Source organism: Lepidochelys olivacea (assembly GCF_965140295.1).
Source record: "Lepidochelys olivacea isolate rLepOli2 genome assembly, chromosome: 7".
Taxonomy (NCBI): Eukaryota; Metazoa; Chordata; order Testudines; family Cheloniidae; genus Lepidochelys; species Lepidochelys olivacea.
The window spans coordinates 23,791,438-23,808,943 of record NC_140417.1 but is presented as its reverse complement, the minus strand read 5'-3'; the positions used below and the strand labels follow the sequence as shown (position 1 = coordinate 23,808,943).

Genomic DNA, 17,506 nt, shown 5'->3' with positions numbered 1-17,506 from the left:
ACCCATGCAAGATGAGGGCAAAAGTGGGTGTGTACATGAATGTAGAATTGTAACTTGGTAGCATTTTACACCCATTTCACACAAGATACAAGGCAGTGGAGAATCAGGCCCACAGTCAGTTTAATTTCCTGGTGTGCATAGGCTAGCCCAATGCCAGTAGTGTTTAGCCCACAAAGAGGCCAACTGTTTTTGTTAACACTAAATTTAAAACAAAACAACTCCCCCCCACCCCCGCAACTATATACAAAGTTTTGATTCACAACAGGTAGATTTTCTTCCAACAAAATGTAAATTTTGGCCCTTAAATTACTTGCCAAAATCTCTTTAATTAACACCTTTGCCCTCACTTGGCATTATTTCATGTGGCAGCCCAAATTCTCTCTCCTGTCTGGAGGAACTCATTATCTATGCAAATAAAATGCGCTCCAGCAGAGTGACAGCCAATTATACCACCCCCCTCCCACCAAATGAATACACTCCACTGGGTGTCTTTGGGGAGCTAGGGGGGAAAGCTGTGTAGGCTACTGCGTTGCTGTATGTGGCAATCAAGCTTTCCCACTGCCGCTAAACCCTTGGGAGCTTTTTCGCTCCTGTTGTTGAGAGCGTCGTCTCTCCACATTGTTAATCTCCTTTTGCCGCGCTCCCAAGCTCAGGCTGTCCCAGAGGAATCCTGTGAACGTACACTCAAGTCCTAGCTGTCCCTTCTTCCCTGCAAATATGGAAAATGTGTGTTTCCTTCATTGATTTTGGTGCAAAAGACAGGCAGCCACAGTGCTGTAAAATTAACTAATTCCAGACCCATTTGCAGTTATGAGCCACATAAGATTAGTGGCCATTGCATTGTAGTTCTAGTGGAGTGGGACAGGTAAGCGGAAATAAGATTCTAAAAGCCTTTTCTTTCAGAGTCTTCCCTTATGAAGAGGACTAGAGGTACCAGCTTGTCCCCTTTTTAGAGCCACAAGTCATTCTGAGAAGCCTCACAAATCCTATAACCCCACAAATATATTTGAAACTACTCTTCTGAAGGGTGCAAGATTTCAATGTGTACTCATGGGGTGTCTAGCTAGTATTTTGTGTACTAAATCTAACAGATCCTGCTCACTGGGATCTTAGATATGGATCTGGACCTTCCCTCTCCATACTGCTGAGTACAAAAACTAATGAGAACTCATGTTTCATTAGGGTGCTTTCTCATTACCAATGCAGCAGGGGTACATGTGAGATAACCCCCCTCCTCCAGTATTTTTGAGGAACAAGTTAAGGACAGGGCATTCCCCTCCCTGCTTTGAGGTGCAAAGTCAGTTCTCCAGATGCACCAGTCAGCATGAGGAATAACACCTCTGGAGACGCTGTGTTTCTTTATCCCTCTCACCCTCCCTCATCAGAAAGGGAATGCAGACTCAAGGCACAGGGAAGTGCTTTGAAGGCCCCATGTGGTGGCTCACAGGGGCTCAGATCCCTGAGTAGATGGAAATGCCTGCTGCAACCTGATAACAAACCAATATCTGAATAGGGAGGCTCCAGCAAATGCTACCAGAGTCAAGGAGTGTCTATTGTTACAAGAGATATTAACATACACAAACACACACAGTGCTACACACATACAAATGCTTACTTTCATACACAGATGTGTACATCCATACACATTATATTACAGAAATATAAATTCAGATTCAATTCTTTTTTTTAATTCCTTTTCATCTTCTCTTGTTGCTTAATTGTTATCTGGGCTAAACTTTAGAATTCAGTCCTATACAAGTGGCCATTATAATTATCACACACAACAGTGAGGGGGAGTTTTATGACTTTCAAGCACCTAAGATAAATTTGCAAACAATTTCAAGGATCTGATGGAGAAATATGGATTAGAAGATTTTAGTGAATCAAAATATATATTCATAGACTCTACAGCCGGAAGGGACCATTGTGATCATCTAGTTTGACCTCCCGTGTAACACAAGCCATAGAATTGCCCCCAAAATAATTCCTAGAGCAGATCTTTTAGAAAAATATCCAGTCCTGGTTTTAAAATGGTGAGTGATGGAGAATCCACCACCACCCTTGGTAAGTTGTTCCAATGACCCTGAATGTCAAAAAATGATGCCTTATTTCCAGTCTGAATTTGTCTAGCTTCAAATTCCAGCCATTGGATCACGTTACACCTTTCTCTGGTAGATTGGAGAGCCAACTATTAAATATATGTTCCACATGTAGATACTTATAGACTGTAATCAAATCACCCCTTAACCTTCTCTTTCTTAAGCTAAATATGTAAGTGAGGGTCCATTGTATATAGCGTGTTCTTGACTCTATTATCAAATCATTGTTAAAGCATAGCGTGTACAGTTACAATCTCCACACACAGCTTTGCACAGGTACAGAATATGCAGAGATATATGCTCATGCAATTATGCGGATCTGCTACTGTACAAGCACACACTATGCGCACGCACACTCTCCCGAGATACAATTTACGTTAAAAGGAATAAATGATTTTTTTTTAAATTAGCCTTTTTTACAGTTTTTCCTGTAAAAAAGGGTCTCAAAGACCTAGAACAGGATACATTCATAACACCCCTTTAACCCCAAATTGCTTTGCTTCCTATATACGTACAAAGAATGACTGAGATGCAGCCACTTCTGAGATAGAGGATGCTAGCTCAGCGGTTCTCAAACTATTGTACTGGTGACCCCTTTCACATACCATTCTCTGAGTGCGACCCCCCCTTATAAATTAAAAACACTTGTTTATATATTTAACACCATTATAAATGCTGGAGGCAAAGCAGGGTTTGGGGTGGAGGCTGACAGCTCGCGACCCCCCCATGTAATAACCTTGTGACCCCCTAGGGTTCCTGACCTCCAGTTTGAGAACCTCCGTGTTAGCTGAAAAGTAGGGCTACATGTAGTAGGAAGTTGCCTTCCCTAATCTTGGATCACACATAGAGGGGAAATTTTGAACAAAGATACCAGGGAGGCTCCCCTTACCATCATCCCCACCACCATCCTTTCTCCAGAGAAATGCCATGACATCTTTTAGGGCTTGGATTTGCAGAAAGAGGTCTGCAAGCACTTCTGCAGACACAGTTATCAATATTTCAGTTCTAGTCAGAAATTGGGCCTCTGGGTGGAAAAAGGGTATTTAGAGCTACTGGCACGTAATTACCTGATTCACGTATGCCATTGCAGTAACTGGACATGCACAGTAGGTACACACATGGCTAGACCTCAGGCATCAGCTTTTAGAAAAGCAGGTTCTGAGCATCCAGGCAAAGCAAACAGAAGCTGGATTGTTAAGGTATGTCATCCAGAGACTCTCATACAGTCAACTGAATGGATCTTAGTTTAACATCCTTGGAAGGGTAAGGAGCTGAGATGATTCAACTGCCATTCGAACCTTTGATTCTAGGAAATTTATATATTGCAAACCTGTTACTTAGCCATTATGTCATGCCCTTCCAGCCAAAGTTCAAAGGGAAAAGTTAAGGCTAGATTTGGAACCATATTGCTTACTCTCGGGGGAGGGGAGCAGAACACTTCCCCATTGGTACCCCGATGTCCCTCCTTGTTTCCCCAATTTTTCACCCCCCAGTTCTTCTGGTTCCCAAATTTTGACCATCAGCCTTAATCCTAAAAGGGCTCATCTGCTAACATGAGCCATTGCCTCCCTCTCCTAGCATTGACCTGGAGCACACCGTGCTGTTGCAGTCCTGGTCTACCACATTCAATCAACCAACCCTAAGAGATATCTTTGGCATTGGACTATAATCAGGATGACTCTTTCCATTAAGTAGGAAGGTTTTTCAACTTCTTATCTTGCCTGTAAAAGAGAATATGATAGATCCCAATGGTGTATTCCCAACAGAAGTTGCGGTTTTATTTTAGGAAAGGGTCTATTGCTCCCAGCTGAGATGTCAGCAAGCACTGAATTCTGAGTAGCTATAAACCCAAGGGACCGCGACAGCTGGAAATGACCTTGCTGCAACCCCATCCGTAACTCACCCACTGGAAATGCAGCTTCCAGTAAATTTAACACTATCAGAAAATCTCTCAGCATCCCCCTGGTGGCAGAAGCCAAGTCAGCCTGACAGGAAAACCCAGGTTGGATTTTAGCAAATGGCAGAACTTGAATGAACCGATGAAGTGAGCTGTAGCTGAAAGCTCATGCTCAAATAAATTGGTTAGTCTCTAAGGTGCCACAAGTACTCCTTTTCTTTTGGCAGAACTTGAGGGGGCATATTTGCCTATGAGGGAAGCTCCATCTTTCCATGACGCTAATGTTGGTTCATATATTGGCGGGGAAAAGGGGCTGGTGCCACATCTGTACCTCAAAAGCACTGAGTGCCACTGACTCACTGTGTCACTATGAGCAACTCATTTAACCACTTCAGTTTCCCCAGAGGTAAAATGGGGGATAACAGCATTCACTTCATATTACAGCATGAAAGTTATTATGCAAATGCAAAGAATTCCTCTTAAATTAAGGGGCCGCACCGCACATCTTCCTTCATCATCAGGGGATGAAATATCATCCTCAAAGTGTTCGACCTGTTTGTTACCTAAATTGCAATTAAATAGGGGCAAATCCCTGCTCAGGGCTGCCAGTGATTTCACTGCAAATGAGAAATAGGAAGAGCATGCGTGTACATCTGCATGTGTGGACGCACAGGGAGTGCAGGTGTGTGAGATTTAAATACTTTTCCAGGTCCCACGACGTGTGTATAATCTGCATGCAGTGATAGGTATATGCTCAGGTCCCCAGGTGCCAGTGGGTGTATGAGTGCATTCATTGTTTCTGTAGGCATGCGTGTGCGCGCTTGGAAGCCAGGGCAAGCTGTTGAGGGAGTCTCTTGAGAAGTGGTGTGTGTGTGAGAGTGAGTGAGAGAGCACGCTCACGAGCACTGGGCAGCTTGGCCAGGCTGCACATAGGCTCTCTTGGGAACAGGGCTGTATACTGAATTTATGAGCTCTTAAGTCATCACATTTACAATTTATATTCTTCAGTCTTTTAATCTCAGCAATAAACTTGGACTAAATCTTCACTGAAGCAGTGTGGAAATTCCCCTGTTCCCAGCCTCTGGCAGCAGCCACTTTCAGAAGTTTTCCTAAAGCAAACCTGAGGCTGCAGTGTTGGCTGTTTAGATGGGGAGTCCTTTTCTTCCTCAGTTCCCCATCCCATGTAAAATCTTCTCTGTTAAATATCCTCTCTCTTTTCCTGATCGCTCATTTCTGTCGTGTGCAGCTAGGCATAATTTATCATGCAGATGGTACACAGTTCTGGAGCTCTAAAATTCCTCCTGCCCTGCAAGGAGGGAGAGCTACTTTTCTAAAACAGAAATTCAGTTTTGTTCTACAGGACTGACTCTGAAGTAAAGAAGGAATTTTAAATGCTCCAGGACTGTAAATGCAAATCACCAGGACCCACAATTTAATAGCTGCCACTCTTGGGGCACAACCCACTTCTGTGCCATCACCTACCGAGAGCTCCAGTTCCTGGGGGCTGGTCTACACTAGAAAATTAGACTGACCCAGCTACATTGCTCAGGAGTGTGAAAAGTCCACACCCCTGAGCGACATAGTTAAGCTGACCTAGTCCCTGCGTAGATAGTGCTAGGTCGATGGAGGAATTCTTCTGTCAACCTAGCTAGTGCCTCTTGGGGAGATGGATTCCCTATGCTGACAGGAGAACTCCTACACTGAAAAGTTACAGCTGTGCCTCTGTAGCATTTCAAGTGCAGACAAGCCCTGGCTATGTCAGACCTGGACGTACCACCTCTGGAAAGCACCCAGCAGCTGTGAAGTGATCCCTAAGAGGCACAGCTCTCAGAGGTGGTTATTTCCCAATATAATGCCATCCAAAATTGGGAAGGAGTCTGTGCTTAGGTGAAATAGTTATGCCAGGCAGGCAAACACCTCTCTCTCTGTAGTCAGAAGAGGCCAGAGGAGCTTTCAAATCCAGGTGGTATCATCTCTATAGGATGCCTGAACAGCCTAAAATAAACTCAGTTGCCGGGCACAAGCCCAAGTCGTGTCATGAACCATCACTTAATAATGAGAAACTGAGCTACAACGTTCCCCTTCTGGTTTACTAATTGAATGCTCCACATAGCGCCTCTCACTGACAGGAGGTGGAAAGAAAATCCCAGGACAGTAATTAATCATCTTCTCTTTCCTGGAGTTTTAAGACTGCGTCCCCTCTTCATTTTCAGCTCTCATACTTCTAGCCATGGTACCAAAAACTAGATATTGTCCTCAATATTTGGTTAATATTGAATTAATCACCCTTTTTTATGGCTGGGAGGGGGGAAAGTCAGGAAGCGCAAGGCTGTCACAGACAGGGAGCAAGGCAGAAGGGCTGGTCTTTCTTATTTCTGAGCAGAACACTGATACAGCCATCACAGTAAATGTGAGGGAACTATTAATTACATTCAAAGATGAGCCAAGACCGGAATGTCAAATCCAAACAGCATTGAATTTTGGGCTGAGGTGGGAGGTCAGATTAGAATCCATGGGTCCCAGCCTACTCACATGGTTTTAGTTCTAGGTGTCCTGAAATAGAAACAGGTCTATTTCCTGGATTTAGGGCATGATTTGATGCTGAAAACCAGCAGCTCCCATTTACTCCAGCCCCAGGTAGGACTGGGTTCTTAGTTTGGATTCAGCCCTAAATGGCAGAAATCTCTTGAGAACAGGTAGTCTCAAGAGACTTCTGCCATTTGGGGTTTAAATTTCATATGAGCAGTCGCTAGATCTTGGGGGTCTGAAACCCAAACCTCAGAATAAACTGGATCCAGAAACTCCTTCCTCAGCTCCTCCCTGATTATTCATAGGTCAGAGGAAGTTTGAGCAGCCACAGTCCCATTCAGCCTGCTAGAACTACATTTCTTCCTAATGCTCCCCAGAACCTTCCGTCACCCATCACCCAGCACTTTAATGGAATGCAGTTAATACACGAATATCATTGTATGGGATGCATAGAAACTTCCTCTTGCCATCCACAGATGTGGGAGGCTGGAATCTGTGTCATTTAAGCCTTTTCTGCTCAGCATTCACAGCTGAAAAAACAGCAGGCAAACTCCTGACCTCACAAACTAAATAGAAGGCATATACCCCCATTACTTCAGTCCACCCTGACACTCATTGGCTTGCTTGTGTGAAGGGTAGATCTACTTAGGAGGAGTTCAGTCTATGGAGATGGTGCTTTGTTGTCTTGAGAAGAAAGGAAAGGCTTTTCTAGCTAAATCTATTATTTAGTTTACATCTTTGCTAAGGCAGCTAGATCCTATTGTTAACACACTAGGAGGTGGGCATTACGTAACCCACCATGAGGTATGAACCAGCAAAGCCCCTTCACCACAGATTCTAACAGTTCTCCCAAGGAAAATCTAGTGAGATTCCCCTCCCAACCCCCCAGAGGCAGGAAGGAATCGAGTACAATATCCCTTTAAACAGGGGCCACAGTGGGGTGAAATGTCTGACGACAGTTTGAGTGGCAGGGTGAAGTGTGACTCTTGTTTGTTTGGACACTCAAAGTACTTAGAGCAAATGTCTCAGGCTCATGTTGTTTTATAGATAAAAGGATCCAGGCCTTGTCACAGGATCAACTGGCTGCCAATAAACCCTTCTTCTGGTGACACCCCCTGCCAAGCCTGTTTCAAAACAAATATATATATATATATATATATGTTTCGTTTTCACAGCTCAGAAAAGCTCTTTGGCTTGGAGGAAAATTCAGGGTCTGTTGGAGTTCTGGGCAAAGGGTTAATTGGAGCTGTAGCCAAAGGTCCAGGATTTGGATGGAAGTTTGTGGTCAAGCTGTAGTTTTGAGTGAAGGCTCAGAATAGGTTCGTTTCAGTGTGAAGCTTCAGGGCTCAGTTTGGGATTAAATTTGGGGCTTTTTTTTTTTTAATCCAAATCTCTTTCCCATCCCTAGCACAACAGGTCTGAAAAATGTAAACTTCCTGCTTGGACGAACTTAGGGGAAAGGCCCTATAACATGAGACCTCAGCTGTCAGAATGCTCTTCCCATGGATTTGATTGTGTTTTAAATTGTGACTGGAGCGGATGGGAGAGGGCCACAGTAACTCTGCCCATCTGGCATTCTGAAGCAGAAATCTAAGTAAAGGGGGGGAGGGGACCCAAAAGATCCAAAGATAATGAGCACCATTAAGGTTAGTCTGTCTCATGATTGTTTCTTATTAAAAAGAGACTGTACTTTATCTGAGCAGGATATGCTGTTCGGATGAGGGAATTAGCAGAACGACTGCCTCCATATCATCTAATTAGCAAAAATGTTGATAAGCAGATACAATCACATATGATTAGGATCCTTTTAAAAAGCCACTCCATTAATTAAATAGACAGAGAGGCCACCTACAGCCCTCCCGTGCCACTGATTAGAATACAAATATTTACACTAATCTCACCTCCATCAGCCATGGGACACTTTTGAGTATTTTTAGTGACATCTGATTACTATTGATTTCCATCCCCAATGTCAGGCCGTTTTGTTAGTATCTGAAAGTGCTGCCTTCAGTTTCGGATGCTTTAAATCATGTTAAGCGTTTATCTTAATGACACTGCTGATAACCACTGCTCAGGTCACTCGTACTTCTCTTCAAAGAACACAGCCTGGGCTGGTTTTTATTGTTTGTACTTGAGATTTAAGATACGAAAAACATTTCTCATTTCAAAGCCTTGGTTTCTTTGGGGCTGCCTGGCTAGTTTGGGTCTACTTACTTGATGAGTGCATGTTTTTCTCCCTCTCATTTCTCTTTCACCATCGCTTTTTCACTCCTCTGTCTCTCTTGCAAACCCTTTTAGTTTACAGCAGCGGCACTCAGTTGAACTGCTGCTAATCTCAGACGCCTGCTGCAGGCAGCAGAGGGACGGGCAGTGATCAGCCCCCATTGCAGATGACAGTAGAAAAACACTTCCTACATTTCAGATTGGTAAATGTACTAAATCCAAGACAGATAATCCAGTGCGCCAGCGAGTCTGAGACTCTACGGACACTCATCATCAAATGCGAGCATTGTGGCCACTGAGGGAGGAGATGCTTCTCAAATAGCACAGCTGAAAAAGTTAGAATTACCTCCTTCCCTGTCCATACAATACCACTCACGGCAAACAATCTGGATTGGTTTCTGCTGGGCACTGGCTCTTGCTAAAACCCACAGGGAACCTCTCAGCAGGCTGACTGGAATTACTCTTGATCGAGTCTTTCTCCTCCATCTGACAGAGAACCGACACGCTAGAAACAGGAATGGAATTGCTTGTGAAGTCTTGCACAAGGGTCTTTAAAATGTTCAAATCTAGCCCATGTTGGCAAAAGATGTTGGCGGCCTGTGTGAGATGAGTTTGGTAGGTTCTAAGTCCACTTCCTAGTAGATAGGCATCTACATCACAAAAACCACTATCACAACAGTCACTAACCGAACCCCCTGAATGGCAATTTTAGCTCAAAGGCCAATGACTGAAAGGGCCATGGAGCCTGACCTATCTCCTCCCTGAAGGTCAGGTTTGAGGAACACTGGTGGGAAAGCATGGAGGTGGTTTGCATCTACCTGTGCAGTACCTGTTTTAGGGATAAACAGAGGGCTCCAAGCACCAGGGGTGTCAGGTTGGCACTTTTCAGCAGCACTATGGCCCCATTCCTACAAAGAAGTGCTTACCTTTAAGCACAAGTGGTCCCATTAGTTGGACTATTCACATGCTTAAAATTGAGTATATGTAAACCTTTGCAGGATCAGGGGAGGTCCCAGGCTAAAATCCAACAACTGAGTGTTTTGGTACTTTTAGGATTTAGGGATGTTTTCTGAGCAAGGAGGCAGTGCCCCTAGCCCAAGTGGACACCCTAATACTACACCCAAACACAAGAATCTAAGTGGTCCCTCAACTTGGTTTCCTCTCCTAATAAACAGGCAGAAGAAAGTGAGTGAGGTCAATACATGGAACAGTCACTCAACATCCCTGCTGAAGATTTCAAAATCTGAGTGAGGGAAAAGAGACAAAAAAGTCCATACTTTTTTGGAAAGAAAAGGAATGAAGGTACCACTAATTGTTGAAACCCAACATCCAGTATATACAGCCAGCCACTCCCTCCTCTTCATTCCTTCTGGATGTCCAATTAATTAATTAATAATTATTTGGAAACTTTCTCTCATTCCTTGGCACAAATTGGCCTCCAAATTCAGAAGGCATTGGGAGGAATGTTAGCTTGCCATGGTGGGATGGATCTTTTTTAACATACTTTCTCAGTTCACACAGTACTCCCCAAAACACCAATCCCCAAAGCACCATCCTCCTCCAATTAATAAGGCCACACTGGTGGTGGTGAAAGCAGGTGTCTGATGTATTCACAGCACATGATACTCCTTTGACTTCAATATTGCCCTTCATTTCCTTGAGCGCCAATCTCAAGAACTTCACTGCACTGACTGATGGTGACTTTTAGAGCTGGATTTAGATATTACATTACAAGTAGCTCCATAGCATTGTCCCATCACTGACCCACAAGAGAAGCAGACCCTTGCTGGCAATGAAGTGGAAATTCTTGCAGCCAAAGGCCTCTTCTGTCCAATCTGGGTTGGTTAGCTCTAAAACCTTCTTAGCTTCCCCTGTAGGGCTGCTTTCTAGTGGATGTTGCAGTTTTCCCTTTAGGTCTACTGCCCTGTACATAATGGATTTCCGCCATCTGTGTGTGCCAAGAAGAGGGCATAAAGCCAATACACATTAAGAGCACAGTCACATCATCAAAATTTTTGTTTCTATCATAGCAATGTTCACTTCTGTGGTACCTTTCACCCAAGCATTTCAAAGCACATTACAAATATACAGATAGAGAAAATGAGACAGAGAGAGAAGATGGGACTTGTGATACAGCAAGTCAGTAGCAAAAATATAGTTCAAGAGTCCTGGCTCCAGTTCCCCCAATCTCTGAACTCCATTAGCACCAATGGAATGACCAGTGTAAGAGGAGAATCATGGCCTATAGTGTATATTTCATAACTACCTCAAAATCCACAGTCAGAGTACAATAAGACATAGCCGTATATAATGCCTTACTGTCATCAGAGAGCTGTATTTCACACTTACATCATCATAGATGTGAAATATAATTTTTTAAAATGTGAGATGAAACAGAAGGTGGTCCAGTGAAAGATATTACTTCACCCACCATGTGTCTCGAATAACCTGGCAGAGACATGGCTACAGCAGCACTGCAAACAAAAGATAAACCCCAGACAATATGTATAGGATTTTCACCAATATCACTTCAGTATGCAAAAAACAAACAAAAAGAAAAAAAAAAGAACTAAAATCAGCTGTACAATGATTGGCTGAATTACCTCTGATGTCACAATCCCACCACTCAACTGTCTTAAAATCAAAGAGTAAATTTAAACAATGTGTTTCTTTTCCTGTGGCTCCAAGCGCTAGCAAATCAAAAGATGAACTGAGCAAAACCAGCAGGTCATAAGGAGCAAATTTGGAGCGCCCAAAGGAAACAGGATTTCCTGGATGCTGAACGGCTCAGACTTCAGGCCACTGAGCAGAGGGAAAAGAAAGCATTTCAAAAGCCATCCACCTTTCATTTGGGATGGTGAATTATTACGAAGTTTTAGGACTTCACCAAAAAGCCTCACAAGATGATATTAAAAAGTCCTACCGTAAACTTGCATTAAAATGGCACCCTGATAAGAATCCTAATAACAAGGAGGAGGCAGAGAAGAAATTCAAAGCCGTAGCTGAGGCATACGAGGTTTTATCAGATCCCCAAAAACGTTCCATCTATGATAGATCTGGAAAGGAAAGTCTGCACAGAGGAGGCAGAGGTGCAACTGGAGGCCACTTCCACAGCCCATTTGATTCTGAATACATATTCCGTAACCCAGAAGAGATTTTCAGGGAATTTTTTGCAGGAATGGATCCCTTTGCACATGATTTCTGGGACAGTCCATTTGATGGAAATGTAGGTGAAAACAGAAACAGAACTCGTGGAAGAGGAGCTAGCTTTGCCGGCTTTGATGTATTTCCTGATCTTATGGAATCATTTATGTCATTTGATTCAGTCAACCCCGGTGAGCACACTACATTCTCCTGCAGGGCCTTTGGAGGAGACATGAGTGGTTCAAACAACTTCAGATCAGTCTCAACTTCTACAGAAGTGGTCAATGGTAGAAGAATCACCACCAGGAAAATCATTGAGAATGGACAAGAAAGAACTGAAGTTGAGGAAGACGGGCAGCTGAAGTCCATAAAAATCAACGGAAGAGAACAGCTGAAATGCTAGCAACTCACTGCACACCTGTGCAGAAACGTTACCAGCAAGCTGTTTGGAAGATCTCACTTGTAGACTCTTGATCAGCAAAATGGGATCCAATATAAGTAGTACGAATAAACAGCTTCACTGAGTTACAATTGTTACAGATTTCTGCATTTCTTGGAACAACTATTTCACAGCTAAAGATATAGAGGCATGCTATTCAAGCTGGCTCTAATTTTAATAAACCTAGAATAAATGTATCTCAGTATTTCAGAAGTAAATACTGCAAGGGTAAGTCTTCCTGGATTACCAAACAGACTAAGTACGTTAAGTACAGGGGGACTGGATGGCCCAGGGGATTGATTATGGGTGAGAGAGCCTTTCATTTCTAGGTTGCAAGTTGGGTCCAGTGCAAGCTTTTTGGTGACCCATGTGAAAAGTGTTGATGGAACCATTGTAGTAGACAGATGTCCACATCACAAGTGATAGCTGTATTAATACTCTTAATATAGCCACCAAGAACTGAAATGGCATGGAGCCTACAGTCCTCTGTCACCCCTAGAAATGGACTGTTCTTGTTAAGGTTAAGGCATGCTGGTAAGGCCGAATAGAAACTTGTGCTACCAGAGTACCTACCCTGTAGATAACTAGAGAATGTCAGTCCTTCAGGGTGCAGTATTCACTTGCACTAAATTCACACTATTTTACAAAACCACATTAAAAGAAAACTCTTCATAAAAATGGTTGAGAACAGAAGACAAGGTTTAGTAAGCCATCCTCAGCATATCATGGAATTACAACAGGCAAACCTGTGGAAGGACAGTTTGGTAGTGAGAAACATTAGGAAGAACAAGTTATCTTTCAGCTATATTAAAAAGAAGGGAGTACTATAGGACCTACTGAAAACTGCAAGGGGGAGAGCTGGATATTGGGAATATTTGAGGAGTTGAACTAAGCAGAGGGATGATGAATATATGCATGGACGTAGGGACAGATATGGCACTGGTAGCCAAATACCATTGTGTTCACAAAGCTAAACACTGGAACTCAGCTCATCAGGCCTGGGTGCGTGACACTCAGTCTGTTAAGGGAGTTCTACAAGAACTTAGCAGACCCATTAGCACATACATAGGTGATCTGTCCCTACTGTTGGGCAGAGCACCAATAGATGTGAAGGTGGCTTGTGGTAGCCTTTTCTTTAAAAGGATAAAAAGTTCTAACCAGGAAAACATAATAGGCCAGTTAATCAAACTTAATATACTTAGCAATGTGTTCAATGTGCTTTATGAACATTCATTATTGCAACCTGCCTGTGAGCAGGTGAGTATTATCCCCATTTTACAGATGGGGAAACAGATTCAGAGAGGTTATGAGACTTGCCAAAAATGACACAGCTAGTGGCCATCAGAAGTTCCAGCCTCCTCATGCCAAACTCTAGTAATGTTTAAATTAGGAGAGCAAACTAGGAAATGATTGAGGGAATGTAACATGAGTATATGGGAAGTGAGGCATTTGGGATTTAAAAATCAAAAATTCACTTCTAATTTGAGTTTGGTCCCTTACCTTCAGAGACAAATGTGTTTGTGCTGAGCCTAGTGGGAAGGGATCTGAAACATGAACGAGGTCTTTGGATGTTACTGCAATACAAAACAACAACAATGAATAGAAATGAACATATCCTGGAGAAAGCCCAGTGAGGAATTACTGAACTGATCAAAGAAGTGGAGGCCTCTAAACCATGATGATTGCAAAAACCTATAGAGTTTGAAGATGACAAGTCACTGGGGAGGGGATGTCCATGTCTTAGGCAAGGATCGCTTTAGTGTTTTGGGGATGTGTGTGAATGCTGGTGGTGCTGTAAGCTTAGACAATCATTTCATTGTCATGCTGAGCACAGGCCAATGCTGGGGAACTGGGCCTGTATTAGCTAAAAAGATTCAGAATGATTAAAAGCTGATGCTTTGGGTGCAAACAGACATGAAGGATGGATTTATGATTGCAAGGTCTCACAACATAGGGGCTTGGTTCAGGGGCAAGGAGATCAAGATTAGATGGGCTGAAAGCAGGCAACGCAAAGGTCTTTTCTACATGGTATAAGCTAAGATGTAAAAGTAAGTCAATATAATTAATTATACCAGTATAATTCACATTGCAAACACACAGAACACAAAGAAGGATCTTTTCTGGGTTTAGCTTATGTCACTTGGGAAGGGGGCTAAGCTAAACTAAACAAAGTCACTCTTATACTGGAATAAGATTGTCCACATGGGGGTTTATAGTTGTATAACTAGACTGGTTTAACTGGTAAATCTTTCCTGTGTGGACAAATCCTGAGAGATAAGGCTTTAAGCAGGTAGACTGGACCTGAAGAGCCTTAGATCTGGTCTACACTTAAAATTCATCTGCAATTTCATATTTGAGTTCCTTCAGAATTCTGAGGTCAATAACATCTGGTCCTGGTGACTTATTACTGTTTAGTTTATTAATTTGTTCCAAAACCACATCTACAGACATCTCAGTCTGGGACAGTTCCCCAGATTTGTCACCTACAAAAAAATATCTCAGGTGTGGGAATCTCGCTCACATCCTCTGCATGCAGTGAAGACCGATACAAATAATTCACTTAGCTGTTATGCATTGGCCTGGTCTTCCCTGAGTGCTCCTTTAGCACCTCGATCATCCAATGGCCCCCCTGATTGTTTGGCAGGCTTCCTGCTTCTCATATACTTAAACAGTTTTTCACTGTTAGTGTTTGTGTCTTTTGCTAGTTGCTCGTCAAATTCTTTTTATACCTGCGTAATTACACGTTTACACTTGATTTGCCAAAGTTTATGCTCCTTTCTATTTTCCTGAGTAGGATTTGACTTCCAATTTTTAAAGGATGCCTTTTTGTCTCAAACTGCCTCTTTTACTCTGCTGTTTAGCCATGGTGGTATTGTTTTAGTCTTTTTTTTTTTTTTTTAATTTGGGGTATACATTTAATTTGAGCCTCTATTATGTTTTTTTTTAAAGTTTCCATGCAGCTTGCAGACATTTCACTCTTGCTACCGTTCCTTTTAATTTCCATTTAACTAGTTTCCTCATTTTTGTGTATTTCCCCTTTTTGAAGTTAAATGCTACTATGGTGGGCTTCTTAGGTACTTTCCCTCCCACCAAGAATGTTAAATTTAATTACATTATGGTCATTATTAACAAGCAGTTCAGCTATACTCACTTCTTGAACCAGATCCTGTGATCCACTTAGAACTAAATCGAGAATTGCCTCTCCCCTTGTGAGTTCCAGGACTAGCTGCTCTAAGAAGCAGACATTAATGGTGTCTAGAAATTTTATCTCTGCATCCCATCCTGAGATAACATGGACCCAGTCAATATGGGTATAGTTACAATCCCCCGTTATTATTGAGTTGTCTATTTTTATAACCTTTCTACTCTCTCTGAGCATTTCACAGTCACCATCATGGTCAGTAGTATATTCCTACTGCTGTATTCTTATTATTCCAGCATGGAATTTCTATCCACAGAGATTCTATGGTACAGTTTGATTTATTTAAGATTTTTAGTATAATTGATTCTGTGCTTTCTTTCACATATAGTGCCACTCCCCTACCACCATGACCTACTCTGTCATTCCTATATATTTTGTACCATGGTATTAGCGTCCTATTGATTATCATCATTCCACCAAGTTTCTGTGATGCCTATTGTATCAATATCCTCATTTAATACCAGGCATTCGAGTTCACCCATCTTAGTACATAGATTTCTAACAGTTGTATACAAGCACTTACAAAATTTGTCAATATTTAATTGTCTTCTTTCACGTGATGTAATTGAATTGTACTCTTTTTATTTGACTGTTTCTCTTTAGTTCCCACTTGTACTCTATCAACTTCTATCCTTTTTTCTTTATGAGGAGATGGAAAATCCCTATTAATAGAGCCTTCCCTAAGGGATGTCTCTGTCTGAATTATGTGCTCCTCAGCACTTGTCGGCTTTCCCCTCCCTGGCCCTTAATTTAAAAACTCCTTTACAACCTTTTAAATTTTACATGCCAGCAATCTGGTTCCATTTTGGTTTAGATGGAGCCCATACTTCCTGTATAGGCTCCTCCTTTCCCAAAAGGTTCTCCCGTTCATAATAAATCTAAACCCTCCTCCCTACACCATTATCTCGTCCACGCACTGAGACCCTGCACTTCTGCCTGTCTAACTGGCCCTGCACGTGGAACTGGAAGCATTTCAGAGAATGCTTCCATAGAGGTCCTGGACTTTAATCTGTTATGCAATAGCCTAAATTGGGCCTCCAGAATATCTCTCCTACATTTCCCAATGTCATTGGTACCTGCATGTACTATGACCACCAGGTCCTCCCCAACACTGCACATAGGTCTGTCTAGATGTCTTGAGAGATCCACAATCTTCGCACCCAGCAAGAAATTTACCATGCGGTTCTCCCAAGTCATCACAAACCCAGCTATCTATATTTCGAATGATTGAATCCCCCATTACTATTATCTGTCTTTTCCTAATAATTGGGATTCCCTCCCCAGAAGGTGTATTTTCAGTGTAAGAGGATACCATGACATATCTGGAAGGAGGGTCCCCACTATGGGATTGTTTCCCTCCACTCCAGTTTGATGTTCTCCTTCCCCGAGACTTTCATCCTCCTCAACAGCACAGAGGCTGTCTGACTGAGGGCAGGACCACTCTACTGTGTCCCAGAAAATCTCTTCTATGTACCTCTGCATCTCCTTTAGTTCCTCCAGTTCAGCTACTCATCTCAAGAGCCCATACTTGGTCTCTGAAGGCCATGAGCTTCTTGTACTAAGTGCACACATATGCCACCTGCCCACAAGGCAGGTAATCATACATGCTGCACCCAATGCAATAAATTGTATATCCCCCACTCTGCTGCTGGACTTCTGACTACATAATTTTTACTCCTGCAGCTTTTGTTTGGTTGGGCTTTTTTTGGGGAGGTGGGGTGGTGTTTACTGGGGGTATCAGACTGTTATGCTTCCTCTGAACTCCCTCACAGAACTACCCTGTTCACTGCTCTTGTTCGCTAGCTCTTCTGGTGGTTTAGGAACTGGCTTTTTAAACTCCTGTTCTCCCTGCATAGCCCTGCCCACTGGTTAATGGATCCTAAAGGGATTAGGATCAAAGCCTTGTTAAGAAGCTCTCCGCCTTGCCATGCAGGCCACTAGGCTCAGCACATGGCCCCCAAACAGACCACACT

General features: G+C 42.8%; 1 protein-coding gene across 1 annotated transcript; it reads left to right on the top strand.

Annotated features, from left to right (window-relative positions):
* Positions 1–11,602: 11,602 nt before the first annotated feature.
* DNAJB8 (DnaJ heat shock protein family (Hsp40) member B8) lies at positions 11,603–12,295 on the top strand (the record flags this gene model as incomplete). Its single annotated transcript, XM_084635648.1, has 1 exon — positions 11,603–12,295. The coding sequence occupies one exon, from the start codon at positions 11,603–11,605 to the stop codon at positions 12,293–12,295; it is 693 nt and encodes a 230-aa protein (XP_084491774.1).
* Positions 12,296–17,506: the final 5,211 nt, after the last annotated feature.